Source organism: Antechinus flavipes, chromosome 1 (assembly GCF_016432865.1).
Source record: "Antechinus flavipes isolate AdamAnt ecotype Samford, QLD, Australia chromosome 1, AdamAnt_v2, whole genome shotgun sequence".
NCBI lineage: Eukaryota > Metazoa > Chordata > Mammalia > Dasyuromorphia > Dasyuridae > Antechinus > Antechinus flavipes.
Genome location: NC_067398.1, coordinates 117,023,365 through 117,040,341, shown reverse-complemented (window position 1 = coordinate 117,040,341; position 16,977 = coordinate 117,023,365). Strand labels below are relative to the sequence as shown.

The following is a 16,977-nucleotide window of genomic DNA, read 5'->3' as shown; positions in this document are numbered from 1 at the left end:
AGCCAGAAGGACCTGAATTCAAATTTGACCTCAGACACTTAACACTTACTAGCTGGGCAAGCCACTTAACCCTAATTGCTTCAGCAAAAGAAAAAAAAGAAAGAATGGGAACTTGTATAAAAGGCTTTCCAAGAATCTTGTGCCAGTGAGGCCTCAATCTTTGTCCCAGGACTTCCTATAGTCTTTTGTACCAGTCCAAATCTAGATGTCTGACTCCCGGCCACAAATTCTTCTTCCTAGGGCTTACCCACAGTGCTTTGCTTCATCTGGGCCTAGTCTTTACCCCAGATTTCCTCCACCCGGGACCTACTGTAGAACTCCAGGATCCATCCCTGGGGCTTGACCCTCCTCCAATCACTTCTTCAGCTCTGCATCCCACTTCTTGGGACTTCATACAACAAAGCAGCAGTTGAACTTCAAGGGATAGCTTTGACACACCTAGTCATCTGCTTCACTTAATGGTTGGAAAACCAACCACTCAATCGATATCCTGTAGCTGTTATCTTGATATCTAGTATACTCTTATGAGCAACTAGATGGCCCAATGGATGGACTGCTGGACCTAGAGTCAGGAAGATTATCTTTGAGAGTTCAAATCTGGTCTTGGATACTTGGACACTTACTTATTAGCTGTGTGACTCTGGGTCATTTACTGCCATTAAACTCAAGTTTCCTCATTTGTTAAAAAAAAAAATAATTTGAGCTGGAAAAGAAAAAGGCAAAGGAGAAACTAGATCAAAGGAGGAAGGAGAACAATGTACTTTGAGTTAGGAGGACAGTAAAGGCTTCTTTGAGGAGATTAAATATCAATTGAGGTTTTCAGCTGAAAATATAGGGAGAGGAGGCAGCTAGGTGGTGCAGTGGATAGAGTACCAGCCTGAAATTTTTTTTCTTTGCCAAGAAAACCTCAAATGGAGTCAAGAATAATAAGACATGATTAAAAAAAATGACAACGAATACCACTACCACCTATTTCCTTTCTTCCACAGTGAGTTCAGTGTCCAGCTCACAATCTTTCTCTCTAATCCAATTCCTGCTCACGAACTTGGGGGTATTAATATACATATTGATGTTCCCACCACTGTTCTGATTTCCCACTTTTTCAGTCTAATCAATTGACATGACCTCCAGTCCACCTTAGTTACAATACAGAAGTCATAACCTTGATCTTGACATCTTACAGGTAAATGTTCCATGAACTCTGAAATTCCTTTATTTAACTATTTTTTAATCATTTCACTTTTCTCTGTACCTTATAGTTCTTGAACATTTTCATCTTTATATGTCCTCCAAACCTTCGACTCCTTAGTTCGTTCCTAGTCTGTTAGCCCCACATAAGTTACATTTTCTTTCTTTCTGGAATTCTTCTCCTTGATGAATCAGTTCAATTGAACAGTATCTTCTACGCTTGAATCTTTTAACCCCTTGCCCATTGCCAATTGTACTTTGCCAAATTATGATCTTGGATTTTGCCTAGTATCCATCTCTTGTTTCTATTCAGTCCTATGAAACAGAATTAGAAGAAATCATGAAATTATGTTGATTTGGTCCACTATGAATTTGTTACATAATCTCAACTGGGCCCTTAAGCAACACCTGTAATCTCCTCCCCCATATTCTTTTTTTCATTTCTTTCTTTTTTTTTTTTTTTTTTTTGCTGAGGCAATTGGGGTTAAGTGACTTGCCCAGGGTCACTCAGCTAGGAAGTGCTAAGTGTCTGAGACCACATTTGAACTCAAATCCTCCTGACTTCAGGCTGGTACTCTATCCACTGCACCACCTAGCTGCCTCCTCCCCCTATATTTTCAGCTGAAACCTCAATTGATATTTAATCTCCTCAAAGAAGCCTTTACTGTCCTTCTAACTCAAAGTACATTGTTCTCCCTCCTCCTTTGGTCTAGTTTCTCCTTTGGTCCTATAACATGATTTATATTATATTTCTTATGTTGATATGTCCCTATGTTACATGGTTAGTTCTTGGGCAGGATCAGTGTTATTATTTATATCCCAACCATCCAGTTTTGTAATTTACACTTTGTAAATATTTAATGTTTAATTGAATTGAACCCTTCCTTGCATGAGAGAGGTTCCCTGCTCTCAATAAATTAAAGTGTTGGGAGAGACTGGATTAAGAGAGATTTAGCATTCACATCATAACTTGAGAAAGAATGTTCAGTGCCAATGAGTTATTGGTACAACAAACACTACAAGAGTGCCAGTAATTCAATCCCACCGAGTGCCTACTTTGTAGAAAGAACTCTCCTCTAAACCAACTTTACAATTTACAAAGTCCTTTCTTCCCAAGAGCCCTGTGATGTAGCTAGTGCAGCTATTATTATCCTTACTTTATAGAGGAGGAAAGTGAAGCCCTGAAATTTTAAATGATTTGCACAATTGACTGATGGCTACAGGGCTCAAACTCAAGTCTAGAGTCTGACTCTAACATAATGAGCTTTTCATCATACTATAATGCTATGGGTTGGATTGTATAGGGGTGTGCTGGTGAATATTTAACAACTGGCTCTCCAAAACAAAACAAAATTCCACAATGTATTTCTGGCACACTTTTACATTTGATTTTCATTATTAATTTTTTTCTATCATTTTCTTAAGTCTAGACAATCAACAAAATAATGAATTAAGCTCCGAGGTATAAATTTTTCACTGGCTATATTCTATATCATTATTGTTTCCTCCAGTAGCCTTGCCTTCTTCCCCCCCCAAAACCATCCTATATAACAAATAATTTTTAAACAAAAAGAGGGAAATATGGGGAAAATTATCATAACTTATTTTTATGTCAAAAAAATGGAAAGTATTTACATTGTATACTTGTAGACCTGTCTCCTTGGCAAAGGAGAGAAATAGGAATGACTTCTCATATCTTTTCTAAGAAGCCATCTATGCTGTCTATACTTTTGCAATATTAACTTGATTTTTGGTGGTTCTTTCTATTTACATTATTGGAGTCATTGTGTATACTGATTTTTCAACAAATATTTATTAAATACCTACTATGTGCCAGGGACTGTGTTAAATGCTGAGGATATACCTAAGAAAAAGACAGTCCCTTCCCTGAAGGAACTTGTAATCTAATGGGGTTGCACAATACATAAAAGAAAGCTAAAGGCAGGGCAGGGGGTACCCATGACCCTAGGTGAGGGGGTCACAATATTTCCTGAAATCAAAACCAGGCAGAGATGCTGATAGTAAGTGAAGAGTGATCTGGAAAACTCAGTTTTATAAAGCCCTTTATAAAGAAAAGCTTTTGGAGGAGTTGAGTGCTCTATCTTTTAGCCCTCCAATCAAAGGGGAAAGAAGGAAAAGAGAGTCAAGATGAGAAAATATTGAGTATCTAAAATTGAGTTAATTAACATGATGACATTTCAAATATTCCATGTCATATTCTATGACATTCACATGCTATACTATGTTGTTTTCAAGTCTTTGCTATCATAAAAAGTGCTGAATAGCTATCATTTGTAGAGTTACCACTTTGTATTTTATCCTCATGTTAACCCTTTGCGGTTGTTTTTCAAGATGAGAAAAAAATGAGGCAGGCAGAGATTAAGTGACTTGCCCTGTGTCAAAACAACTAGTAAGTGTTTGAGACTTGAATTGAGGTTTTTCTGATGCTAAGCCCAGCATTCTCCTCATTGTATCACCTAGCTACCTTGGATAAATAGTATGGTTATATATAAACTATCATTCAATGTCTGAGGAAAGATCATACACTACTGATGAACCCCTAATCTTTTCTACCTACAATGTATGGCATTCAAAAAATAAAAGGCAAAATTCCACAATGAGATAAAACTTACAAATTTATTTTTTAGGGTTTTCATCAAATGGAACTCTAGAAATTTATTGTTGGGAGGTGTACCCTAGGAGAAGAAAGTCTTTCAAGAAAGAAAAACAAGGTCAGATCCTGGGAGAAACCAAAGGATCATTTTTCTGGATAGTCTCCATACTAAAAGAAGAGGGCATTTACCTTGTTAACAAAAAGATATTTCCTCCTTAACCCTTTCCCTTTGAGGGTTCTTCTTTCAATATGGTCCTAAGAGGGAAAAAAAGGAGATACTTCACCTAAATATAAAGAATGTTCCTACCCTAAATCTGATCCCCACTCTAATTTCTGGGGGAGGGATTAACACTTCAGACTAGTGAGAATGTGAACTGATTTGGTTTCCATAAATGAGATCATAGTAGCTACCATTTATATGAGGGAACTAGGTGGTTCAGTGGCTAGAGCACTGGAGCTGAGTGCCATCCTGAGCAAATCACTTAACTTATGCCTTAATCCACTGGAAAAGGAAATGGCAAACCACTCCAGTATTTTTGCCAAGAAAACCTGATAATTTGGTCCACTGGGTCGTGAAGAGTTGGTTATGAACACAACACAACAACCCCCATTTACATAATGCTTTTTAAACGTTATTTCATTCATCCTCACAACAACCCAGGAAGGTCTGTGACATTCCCCCCATTTTGCAGATTAGGATACCAAGGCAGAAAGAGCTATGACCTACCTTAGGCCACACGGCTAGTGTCTCAGGTAGGATTCAAACTCGCGTTTTCCTCCTTCCAAGGGCCATGCCGTATCCATGGTGGGTACGTAGTGGTGGCGAGCATTTATTTAGCACTTTAACAGTGGTAAAATGTTTCTGTACATTCTCATTTCAGTGAAGCAGATAATCTTTACGTCTATTACAGCTCTAACTCCTTTGTCCCAGACCGTACTGCTGATAAATAACAGAACTGGGAATCTGATCTTCTAGCTATGAGACGGGATTTTCCCGTAATTTCAGTAAACGTTAAATCCCAACCATGTGCAGAGCTCTGAGTTGGGCATATACACAAATTTAGACAGAGTGACACTGCGGTGTGCAAGGAGCAGTTTCGGGGACGTGGTTGGCAGCGGGAGTGTGGACCATGGCTTTCAGAAAGAAACAGCCCCACCTGCTGGGAGGCTCCAGGGAGCAGTTAAGGGATTAGTTGTCAACATTGGGGGTCACTTGTTCTGGTGGGGATGTTATAGGTTCGTGTGCATGAAGAGTAACTAGCCATTTTGGCTAATCAGATACTCCGATTAACAACATCTGAAGAGCAAAGGAAGTCAAAAGGCATCTTTAAACCGCTTTTAAAGTCAAGTTCAACGTGTGTTTATATGTGTGTGAGGGGAAATCCTGGGACACTATCAAGGAGAAGGAAAGAAAGAACCTGGCTGAGCAAATACTCTTACCCCTTCCTCCCCTCCAAAGGCGTTTTATTTTAGCTAATTATTCTATGCAACTGAAAGAGTGAGAAGGCGGTCAGTGCCCTCTAAACTGAGTCCTAATGAACCACCTCCAATGAAGTCTCAGGGCGCTAGGCCGGGGTCTGAAGTCTGGGCGCTACGATGTGTAGTCCGAGTCTGAAAGCACCTCCTGTTGGTACACGGTACACGGTGGGAGGTGTTTCGTGCGCGGAGGGTTGGGTATGCGTGTGAGGTTCAAGCAATCAATAGGCATCTAATAAATGCCGCTACATGCCAGGCACCAGCCTAGGCTCTGGGCATACGAAGGCATTAAAAAACATTAGCATTTCTAGAGCATATCAGAATTTGCAAGGCGCTCGGTTTATAATCTCATTCGGTCTACGCAATGACGTATATTGTGTTGTGCGTTGGGTCCACGTGTTTGTGTGATAACGCACGAATGGGAGCTCGGCTCCTCCTGAAACCTGGCTGATTCTGTCCTGATTTCGCGCCCTACACCAGAATTTAGAGCCTCAGGCTTCCGCCAGTCTTGCTCCGGAACTACAATTCCCAGTAACTCTGGAACCGATCGGGTAGGGGTGGGAGCTGTCTCTTTGGCGAATCACTAGGAGGCCGGACACTAAAAAGGGAATTATTCGCTGTAGAGACCCTATTGTGAGGCAAGAAAAAGGCCGGCAGCTGAACCAATCCTCGAGCTCGGAGCCTGTGGCGGAGGCGGGAAAAGAAGGCCGCGGATGTATTTAGAATGAAGTTCGGCCAATCTTTGTTCGCAAAGCCTGTGATGACAAAGGAGAGTTGAGACAGTGGGGAACGCTATCCAACCGGAGCAGACCGCGACTAATGAGGAGCCGAGGACATGAGGAGAGGGCGGGTCCGGCGTTGACTAGCAGGTCTATCGGCCTGTAGATTTGTTTGTTCCGGGGCGGGCACGATGGCCGCGTCGGTGAGCTGGGATCGTGAGGCTGAGAGGTGGGTGCGAGGTAGAGGTCGTTGAGGGCGGAGGCCCAGTGGGACACTCTCCCCTCTGTCCGCAGGATCCCGTGGTGGTGGACCTGATCAGCGACAGCGGCAGCGACGGAGAGGCCGGCGCGAGCGGTGCCAGGGGCGTGCAGGGTCCGGCCTCTTTTAGGGGTGGAAGACGCGGCAGAGGCCGCTGCCGAGTCCTCGACAGCGATAGCGACAGCGACAGTGAGGCAGAAGGGGCCGGGGCGGCGGAACGGCTGCGGCTGCGGCCCCCCGCCCCGCGGCGGCGGCGCCTTCTACTGGGGGCAGGGGAGGCCCCCGTGGTCCCCGTGTATTCGGGCAAGGTGGGGGTTCTGGGGGAGCTGGAGGGGAGGGGACCAGTTACCCGCGTCCTCTGAAAGGTTTGGAAGGGGAGTCCCTCGGGAGGAGCGAGGAGGGAAGGGAGGGAGGAGGACTAGGATGGGAACGAATTGCAATGGGGACGTGGGGATGCTGTGGGCGGATGGGCGGGTGTCTCAGGCTAGGTGACCGACCCAGTGCCCGCGCCCTACCGGTCTGTAGGTGAAGAGCAGCCTCCGCTTCTTCCCCAAGGATCTTAGGCAGCCACTGTTCTCCGGAAGCCCTAGCGGGGAAGGTGAGATGGGGGGTCTGGGGAGGTAGAGGCCAACTGGGCAGGCAGGCCAGGCTGGCGGGCTGCAGCTCCAGCAAATGGTCACCGGGCGCCATGCTGCACTGGGAAGCCTTTTCTAATCTCTCTTAATCTAGTACCTCCCCTCACTTTCTATTTGTCCTGTGTAGAGCTTATTTGCATACTTTTGTTACCTCCCCCTGTAGATTGTGAGCTCCTTGAGGGCAGGAATTGTCTTTTGCCCCTTTTTGTATCCTCTGAATTTATTCCTGTGCCAAGCGTATTAGTAGGCTCTTAATAAATGCTTATTGACTGATAGACAGGATGTCCTCTTTTTTAGTTTTTGATTTTTACTTTTCAAGTAACAAGTAATTTAAAAAATATTAATCCACCCCTTTCAATACTCTATTCCTATTCTTCTTGAGCAAATTAAAGCAAACAAAAAAATCCCTCCATATGTAGTCTCTATACTTTGGCAAAACAAATTGCCTCATTAGCCAAGTCTCAAAACATATGTCTGCATCAAGAAGTTCTTTACCGGTATTTATGAAAAGTATTCTTAACTTCTTTTAAAATTGTCCATTGTGTCACTTCCTTTGGCACAATATTGCATTACTGTTCACAGCATAGACCACAAATGATTTAGCCATTCCCTTATTAGACATCTCAGTTTCCAATTTTCCAAGAAAAATGCTATAGAAACTTGCAAATATCCTTTTCTTTGAGGCCTAGTAATAGGATAGCTAAGTCAGTTTGATCATTTTTTGGGCTTGATTCTAAATTGCTTTCCAGACTGGCTGGAGCAATTCACAGCTCCACTGAACAGTGCATTCATATACTTGGGATGGAGCATTATCAAAGGAATTTATTGTTTGAATAGGCAGAGTTGTCCCTGAGTGGGATAGTAGATTAGGGCAAGAAGGAAAGAAGTGGTACCTGGATATTTGGGTATTTTTTTTTAAAGAGGGAGGGTAGAGTCTTATCTGTATCTTTCTATTTATCTAACTACATACAAAAATGTAAAATTATGTAACAGATCTGAGCTCACAGGACAAGTTAGTGTCCTTATATAGTGGGCTTCACTGGAAAACCACGTATTTATTCCCAAGTATAGATAGATAAATTAATTTAGCTAGTATGTAACAGACTTTGATTAAAGTGAAATAGTACTTGTTCTAAAGGATTTTGAATTCTACAAGGAGACAATACATTTATGGAGAGAGCCATATAAAGTAGCTATTCACTATTCTTTGCAGGAAAAGGTGTTAACATTTGGGGAAAATTGGAAATGGTTTAATGTAGAAAGTGGCATGTGATCTGAGTTTTGAAAGAAACTAGGGATTTTAAGAGGCAAAGATGAGGGAGTGAATTTCCATGGTAAAGGCCTAGAATCTAAAGATTGGATGTCTTGTATGAGGAACACTAAAAAGGCTGATAGAGAGGATATGAGGGTTAGTAATTTGTAATGAGACTGGGTACGTATGTGAGCCAGATTACAAAAAGCATTAAATACCAAGCACATGGATTTATATTTGATCTTATAGGTGATAGGGAATGCTTGAATTTATTATTATCATTAATACTATATATAATATAATAATTATTAGAGGAGTAAAATAGGTCAGATCTGTTCTTAGAAAAATTGCTTTGGCAATTGTGGGGAGAGACTTGAAGCAGAAAGACTAAATAGGAGGTAATTGCAATTATCTAGGTAAGAGATAATGAGGGCTTGAACTATTGTGGGATCTGTGTTAAGTGGATAGAAGGGGACATATGCAAAAGATCTGTAGACAGAAACAACTAGATTTGTCAACTGATATAAATACCATGCATATTGTTTATTAGTCCTAGAGACAGGCATAAGAGTAGGGACTGGACCTGATAGGAAACTCTCCTATTACAGGTCAGCACTTTTACTCCAATTTATAGTCCTAGGGAATAGCCTAGAGCAAAGCTTCTTAAACTGTGGGTCAATGTGGGGAGTAACAGTAAAAAGTTTCTGAATGCACAAAAACCAAAAATTCAAAACCAAACAATGAATCTGAGGCATTTCTGGCAGAGTTTGCTTGTGTTATTGTCACATAATTTCACTGCAGCCTTGGTTCTGAAACGCTTTGGCTCAGATTCAAGATGGTGTCGACTTAAAAAAAGTCTGGAGTGGAAAAAAATTTAAGAAGCCCTGGCCCAGAGTACTGAATTGATTTGAACCCAGATCTTTCTGGCTTTGAGGCTGACTCTATCCACTTACCTGTCCTTAAGATTTAAAAAAAAAAAAAAGAGATCACTTCTCTTAAAGAGATTACATCCTAATAGAGATTCACCCAAGGGAGTGATGCAAGGGAAATATGGGAAGTCATGAGAATAGTGATTAGCCATCCATTGACCTGATTTTTCAAAAAAAAATTTTTTTTAATGGTAGTATTGATTTGATCACTGGCCAGAAGATGGCTAGGGAAAAAATGAAGCTCAATTAGTCAATAAGCATTAAATGCCTATTACATGCTAGGTCCTGAGGATATAGAAAGAAGCTAAAGAACAGTTCAAGGAACTTATAAATAGTGCAACAAAAGAATGCATGATATGCGTGGCCTCTCAAGTTTGGAGAGTGGTAGAACAGCCATGGGACAGAAAATAAGGTGAAAACGGAGGACACTTGGTAACGGGAATTTTGAGGGTGGAGTTACTCTTAAGGGATTGCCTTCAGAGTCTGTGGTACCATGTTTTGAATATCACTAATGGTGACAAATCTTCATACCTGAGTAGATATTTTGAAGCTTGTTCATGGAAGACAAAACCAAGCTATTCTCCTGTTCAATTTTGGACCCACTTGAACTTTCCATTTGGGGTGTATAGACTAATATATATGCATTATTGGATGGCCTCTGTATCATCAATACAATTACATTAGTTAGGGAATTAGGCATTTTTCATCTCTGATTTTCTACTTGGAAGTAATGAAAGAGGCAAGCATTGCTTTTATATTTTGTTTTTGATTTCTTTATTCCATGTTTCACATAGCAACTTAATCTCTTTTCTCTGAATCTGAGTATAGGAGCATAAGAGTTCAAAAGTTCAGCCTTCCTCTTTGAAGTTAGATGTTAAGCTGTCCACAATCACTGTTGATTGAAGAAAAACTCTATGCTACATTTAGAGATTCACTATTCATGAAACATAATTCTAAGGGAATTGTTATTTTAGTACTACTTGGAAATCATTGTGCAAAGGAAATATATCATCTCTCATAATCAGCTCGTGAAAACTCCAGGACATTTTATATTGTCTTGAGAGCATGCAGCCTGACCTGGCCCCATTTTAGCCTCATTCTTATCCAATGCAAAGTAGTTTTATCTTATTCCCAGATGCCCATGAATATGCTATTCCCAGGCCATATTAATGATCTAGGGATACAGCTGGGCCCCATCAATTTACAAAGCATTCCTTAAGGTGGAGGAGTAGCCCTGATTGTGGGTGCATGCATGGCCACTTTTCTTAATGTAACCATCTTGATTTCACCCCCATGATGGTGTCAATCTCATAGCCAATGGTATAATTTCCTTACCTGCTCTGTTCCTTGCTCATTGCTTATAAAAAGGAGTTGAATTTCCAGTTCTTTGTCTTTAGCTAGAAACCGGTGCAAGCCATTGACCCTTTCATTAGTTTTTGGCACCATATTTATGAATTGTTATCTTCCTTGAAGAGAACCTGCCTTAGGGTATCTTTTATTGAACTTTACTCGAGACAGACTAAGCCAAACTATTTTGAATAGTCATGGATCTCATTTAAGAGACTCTTTGGTGTTCTGCGATTCCTCTTGCCTTCATGTTCATGGGCAGCTGCTGCTTAAGGCTTTTTTAGACCTTTCTTTAAAAAATTTGTCCAGACCTAATACCTGTAATCTGAGCCCTCCTTATTGGGTATAGTTTTGTCAATGTTTATTCAGGTTTCACATACATATTGTCCAGATTTTTCTAAGCTTGGATATTTTGGACCACACAGCTTTCTTTGCCTCTTCTTTATGCTTGATCATAAATGTTATTTCATCCTACCAGCAAAATTACTGGCTCATACTCTTGGTCTGGTTGAAAAGTCTCTGATTTTGCCGAGCTTCATCGGAAGTCCAAGGGTTGGTACCAAAAGCAGTAATTTTACTGATATCTCAACTCTCATTTCTCTGTAGATTTAGACTTATTAGGAGCTGCCGTGGAAAGATTGTCATTTTTCTCTTTGTATCTATCTTGTCCTGTTTCACCTTGTTCCTAAGCCTCCCTACCTTCAGTTCTTTGCATAGCTTTCTGAGTCATCTCTTGAAATTTCATATTCCTCCTTTTCCTGTTGTAGCATCTTTTTCTGTACTTGAACTTGCATCTCTACCACTTCGCCAGCCTTTCTGTCAGCAATGTAGAGAGCTTTAGCAAACTTGGCAAAATTTTCATTAAATTAGCTGTCTGCAGTCCTTTCCTCATCAGTAGTCAGACATTTGGTAGAATATATTAACCCATTGCATTTTTCCAGTTTTAAATACAAGGAGAAATTTTCCACTTCTGTTTCTTTACAACCATCTTTAAACTGGGAGAATATATGACAGCTGCAGGAGAAGAAGATCAGTCAGGAATTTTCTTATTTTGAATCTTGGAGGTTCTATTGTATCTTTTTTGCAGTTCCACCATCTGTGCAAATCTTTGCTTAGCTCTAAAGTTGCAAGCCATTTCTTGCTGAGACAGTGTGTACCTCTTGTACTGAACTCGGGCTAGTATATCTGCTGCCTGTATTGGTGTTTTTTGTAAGATGTAGACCTCTCCAGGGTTACCTCTTTAATGTTCCTTTATCAGGTCTTTGTTGGTCTAGGTCATCAATATTCACAGTTTCTTAGGGAAACAGGTTGTTATACTTGCCATAAATGTCTTTTGTTTCTGTTGAGAAATTGCATCATAATTAAGTTTTTTCTCTATCTCCACTTGAACGTCTAAAGCATTGGCTGTTTTTTCCCCCTTCTTTCCATAGCCAATGAAGGGTATTGGGCCATCTGTATTTCTGGAAAGGCATTTCCATATTCAAAATCTTTTTAACAACCTAGATATTCATTTTTTCTGAAATCTATATAGAGGAAGTTCTGTTCATAATGAAACTAGAGCAGCCTGCCTTGATCTCCTTGAGTTTACCCTTTATACAGCCTCAGGTTGGTTTTGAGAAGGCTGAGTTATTATTGTAAACAAAATTGGTAAGCATTATATATTCTGCTATGCTAATCATTTATATTGTTTTCGTGGTACTTCATCGTCCTGCACGAGTTATTCTTATGCTTCACAGAATTCTTCATCTTCATTGTTTCTTATGATGCAGTACTCCATTGCATTCATGTACTACATGTGTATTTCTTTAATTTCTACTTCTTTGCTACCACAAAGAGTGATACTATTAGTATTTTGACCTATATGGGACCTGTCTTTATGACTTCTTTGATGTTATGCTGACCAAGAACAACTCTGGGTTAAAGGATATGAATATTTTAGTCATTTAAAAAATATAATTCCACATTGCTTTCTAGAATAGACCAATTCATAACTCTGCTAATAATCCAGCTTCCTAATTTTTCAGATTTTAAAATTTTAGAATCTGCTTCTGTACCCTTGAAGGCAAATTAGGTAGTACAGCTCCTACACACAGCCCTCAGACTGCAAAATGATATTCATTGTAACCATTTTTCACCCGAATAAGACATATTTGGGGATAAGAGAAGTAGGAGTAGAAGGGAGAGGTGTGAGCACATCTTGTAATTTGTCATAGGATTCCACCTTGGCTAAGAGTAGAAGAACAGTACAGAAAGGCAGAATCAGGACAGTCTTTGTAGTTGAGAGAAATGGTTAAACTGTGATTTTGAGTTGGGATGGCTCTCAGGAGGAAGAATTCTATGAAGCAGTCTTCAACTCTTGAAAGCAGCAGGAGCTTTGGACTTTCTGGAAGCCTTCATTTATCTCTCCAGATTTTATCTCTGTTACTGCCTCTTAATCTGTGGTTTCCCTTTTCTTTCAGCTCTGGATTTGGATTCTGATAAACCCCTTTCTGAGACCATCCCTTTGCCAGTTTCTTCTACAGAAAAGAATCAAAAAACTAATGATGAAGAAGAGGAGAACCATTTTTTGTGAGTATGCAGAATACTTGGGGAAATGGCAAAATGTTTGGTGTTGACCACCTGTAATTGGCAGGTTCCCTGGGATCCAAGAAGGGCTAAAGGATAGAATAAAATGGGATATCTGGATTTGGGAAAATTTTCATGAACAGACCCGGGCACCAGGACCTCTTTTTCTCTTTATCATTGACTGCTCTATGATCTATTACCCATTTTCTTTTGTATATTTTCCCTTCAGGGTGCGGGACAGTTCTTCTTCCCCTTCTCCCCCTCCCCGGTACCGAGGACGATCCAGGAAACCCCCAAGAGCCCTTGGGAAGATAAGGTGAAATCTTTCTCACCCTTAGTAAGGGTTGGACAGCAGCTCTTTTGGAGAACTTAGTAGGACTCGCTGATTTGAAAGTAGTTGGTGCTTTAATGGGTGAATCATTGACACCGTTTTCTGACCCAATAGGGAGGTGAATAAGCGCTTGCAGGGTCTCCGATCTTACCTGAGTCCCCTGTCATCTAAAGACCATGTTTCTGAAAATTCCGAAGATGAAGTGATCTTGGTGGAGGAGACCAGTGTCAGGGAGAGCCCCCGACACTTAACTCTTAAAGTGAGGTGCCGGGCTGACCTTGTCAAATTGCCTCTCAGTACGGTGAGTACTGGGGACTAAATTATAATGGGTTAATTTGGGGAAACGTGGGGCCAAATAACTGGCATGATTTCCTTGGTCCTTAGTTCAGGGGACAGGCAAGCAGAAAGTTAGATATGAATTCTGGATGGATTGTGCTATAGTGGGGCATGAAAGCATTTCCTATACTTCCTCTTTTTTTCCCAGGATGAGCCCTTGCAGATTGTTGTGGATCACATGGCGTCCCGATTAGGAGTGTCCTCTGCCCGAATTCTTTTGCTGTTCCGAGAAGTAGAACTTTCCCCTAGTGCCACCCTCAGCTCTCTAAAGATTGGAGTAGCTGACATCATTGGTAAGTGGAGGTAGCTGTGGGGCTGCATCACAGGGAAGCATGAAAGTTTATGGGAGGAGGGGCAGCTGGGTAGCCCAATGGGTAGAACACTAATCCTGAATTCAGGAGGACCTGAGTTCAAATCTGGCCTCAGACACTTAATACTTTGTAGCTGTGTGACCCTGGGCAAGTCACTTAACCCTAATTGCCTCAGGCAAAAAAAGTTTAGGGGAGGAACCCACACTTCCTGCTAAGTCCCTTCCTTGCCTTTCTCTTCTTACAAGATTGTGTAGTCCTGTCCAGTACTCCTGAGCCTTTGAAAGAGTCAGAATCAGGAGAGGAACTTCGGCTCAGGGTTCAGGGGCAAGAGAAACACCAGGTCCTAGAGATCACTGTACCCCGGGTAAGTGGGAGTTGGAAATCTTTTTTTTCCATTTACTCAGCATACTCACAAACATCTACTACTCTTGAGACTGAATCTTTTCTGATGAGACACCCAGTGACTACCCTTTCCGAATTGAGTTTTGTCTTAAAAAGTGAGAAAAGATAAGAGTCTTTCTGTGGCTGATATTCTTGCCTTCCTTTCTTCTGACTTCAGGGCCCTCTACTTTACCTAATCATAGAAGGTTGAAACTGGAAGAAAGCTTAGAGGTCAGCTAATTTAACCCTCTTTGTTTTCAAAAAACCTGTGTGTTGAGTTCTTTATTCTGATTTTTTGGTCTATCTTTTTCAGTTCCAATTTTGTAAGTTAACTGCTTTACAGTTGGAGATGTGTGCTAATTTCCTCTCATCAGTTTTTTTAAATCATAATTCTGGATATTCTTAATTTGTTTTACTATAGAAATTTTGTTCTGATCTAATTTATGAAATAATCTAGAGGTATTTTGATTGTTATATTAAGTCTGCTAATTTGGGAACTTGTGCTATAACCTAACCATTTTCCATAAAAATTACTTTGGGGGTTGTCTTTGTATCTGCCTCTTGTATAGTGATATAAGTTAATTCATAAATGTTTGACATTTTTAAATTTTATAACATTTCTCTTAAAATAAGTTTTATTTCTTCTGGATTATAGTTAGTATCCTTCATTACAGAGGAGGAAACAGACCAGAGAAGTATCTTGTCCAAGACCTCTTTCATATGTCAGTGACATTTACTGTTATTCTACTCCCATCAAAACCTGTCATTTTTCTACCCAAACCCCAACAGTCCTTCCTTTCTGACTTATGGTATTTCTTTATTTAGGGTGCTCCTCTTAGAACACTGATGTCTCACTATGCAGAGGCCATGGGACTCAAAGGACATAAGCTCTCTTTCTTTTTTGATGGTGAGAAGCTTTCGGGCCAAGGAACCCCCGCAGAATTAGGCATGGAACAAGAAGACCTCATTGAAGTTCGGAGTTGAAGTGCAGTGTTCTGCCTTCTCCCTCCTTCCCTGCCTTCAGAGTGAGATATGAAGCTGGGACTCTTCAAAAATCAAAGGAGAATGTCTGCCCTTCTAGTCTTCCTTTTCCATCTTCTCTCCTGTCTTCCATTTGCCCTAAAGCTAGATCTGAGAAAGACCTTCCTTTTCCTCCTCCATTTCTCTTGTCATTTACCCCTTACCCTTCTTTCATGGATGTCCCAGATGTGGAGCTGCTGTTCTAGCATTTGTTCTTGTCAGTTTCTATGAGTGCATCTTAATTGCCTTCTGCTAACTGAAGGATTATTTGAGTTCCAGTTACCCTGTATATATGTGTTCATGTGTCCTTTGACCTCTTTCTCCTTGCACTGATTATTTTGGATCTTGGGGTGTGAAGATACATTGAAAACCTCTCGTTTCCAAATTTTAATTTGTGAACCCAGTCATTTTTGTAACTGGATTTAAAATAAAATGTAATTTGGATTTTGGATTTGAACTTTAATTCCTCCAGGGTTTTCACCTCATTGGTGGGAGGGGAGACAGGGAGAGTCAAAGCCCCATCACTTGATTAGGTCTTGGGTTTAATGATATTTAGGGGCAGGAGAGGAGAGTGTTCAAGTTCCAGAAGGTTCAATGAAATTGGGTTGGTTTGCTGAACAGTCTTTTGGAGGTAGGAGGGTCATCCTGTTGCTTATGACACCTCTTCCACCTTTACTCCTGTGATTACCTAGCATACCTTATCTCTCTTTTCAGTATTGTGCTGGACACTGGTAGTGATAAGGGGAGAGGAATAGGAAGGTTAAGACATAGCTCATGCCCTTCCTTATAGAGCCTAGAATTTAGTGGGGAGTGACACTTTAATCAATATTTTAACAACTATAGTTTTATTGATTTGGGAACTATTTCACAATGTGCAATTTCTGAGATTTAAAAGATCTTTTGGAATTACTGTGCCTGAAAACTTTTATCACCCTACAGCCAGCCTAAAAATGAGCTTTTCTTAACTAGAAGGGCCAGTCTTTAGTCAGCCATCAGTGTTGGGGCCCTTAAAGCCCTTCTAGCTTTGTAGAACTTTGGAATTTGTTCCCTGCTGCCAAAGGGGTTGAGAAAAATTAGTTACTTCCCTATCCCTATCAGGTAGGATTTTGCTGGATCACAGCACAACTAACATTTAGATGTAGTTAAATAGCCCAGATAAGTTGTATGTCAAGTACTAGGCAAGGGGTGAATCATCATTGCCTAAAAGTGTCAAGGAGTAATGGTAGCATTTGATTGGGCTTTAGAAGGCGGGTAACATTCAGCTGGGGGAGGTGAAGGGGCACTGCTGTGGGCACGAAGTGGTGAGAATTGCCCCTTTCCCACGTGGTTTCCCCCCAGCGACCGCGGTGGGGCGCCTACGAGCCCCGTCCGGGAAACATTACGGTTTGAGGCCGGGCGCCTCGGCGCTCATCCGTCAGCTCCCAGCCTGCGCATCCACCGCACACGTTAAGCGAGGAATCCTGGGCTGCTTCCCCCGGCAAGCTCTATCGGCTCCCGGCGAGCGTTGCAACGGCTCCGGAGGCCGAGGGACTGGTCCGGCCACACACGAGTATTAGACCTCTACTGGGCGCCGGCCCGCAGAGCCACAACATCCCAACTCGCCGCTTGTCGGGA

The 16,977-nt window shown here is 41.2% G+C and overlaps 1 protein-coding gene across 4 annotated transcripts; it reads left to right on the top strand.

Moving 5' to 3' along the window:
* The first annotated feature begins 5,740 nt into the window (after positions 1–5,740).
* On the top strand, positions 5,741–15,807 carry NFATC2IP (nuclear factor of activated T cells 2 interacting protein). Of its 4 annotated transcripts, XR_007952294.1 has the most exons (11): positions 5,741–6,200; positions 6,292–6,564; positions 6,782–6,854; positions 12,879–12,987; positions 13,214–13,300; positions 13,430–13,616; positions 13,800–13,944; positions 14,208–14,326; positions 14,522–14,574; positions 14,999–15,065; positions 15,169–15,267. XR_007952294.1 is itself a non-coding variant. In XM_051988444.1 (10 exons), the coding sequence occupies exons 1-9, from the start codon at positions 6,189–6,191 to the stop codon at positions 14,552–14,554; spliced, it is 1,038 nt and encodes a 345-aa protein (XP_051844404.1). In that variant the 5' UTR covers positions 5,741–6,188; the 3' UTR covers positions 14,555–14,574; positions 15,169–15,267. The 4 variants fall into 4 exon arrangements, 3 of the variants coding, with proteins under 3 accessions (XP_051844404.1, XP_051844394.1, XP_051844384.1); XM_051988444.1 differs by lacking the exon at positions 14,999–15,065; XM_051988434.1 differs by having other exon boundaries at positions 14,999–15,262.
* The last annotated feature ends 1,170 nt before the right edge of the window (positions 15,808–16,977 follow it).

Bases quoted from the DNA above. Each gene is read 5' to 3' on its own strand.
- NFATC2IP (XM_051988424.1), top strand. The intron at 13,945-14,207 runs GTAAGTGGAGGT...TCTTCTTACAAG, and splicing joins TGGAGTAGCTGACATCATTG to ATTGTGTAGTCCTGTCCAGT. The intron at 14,327-15,168 runs GTAAGTGGGAGT...TTCTTTATTTAG, and splicing joins TAGAGATCACTGTACCCCGG to GGTGCTCCTCTTAGAACACT.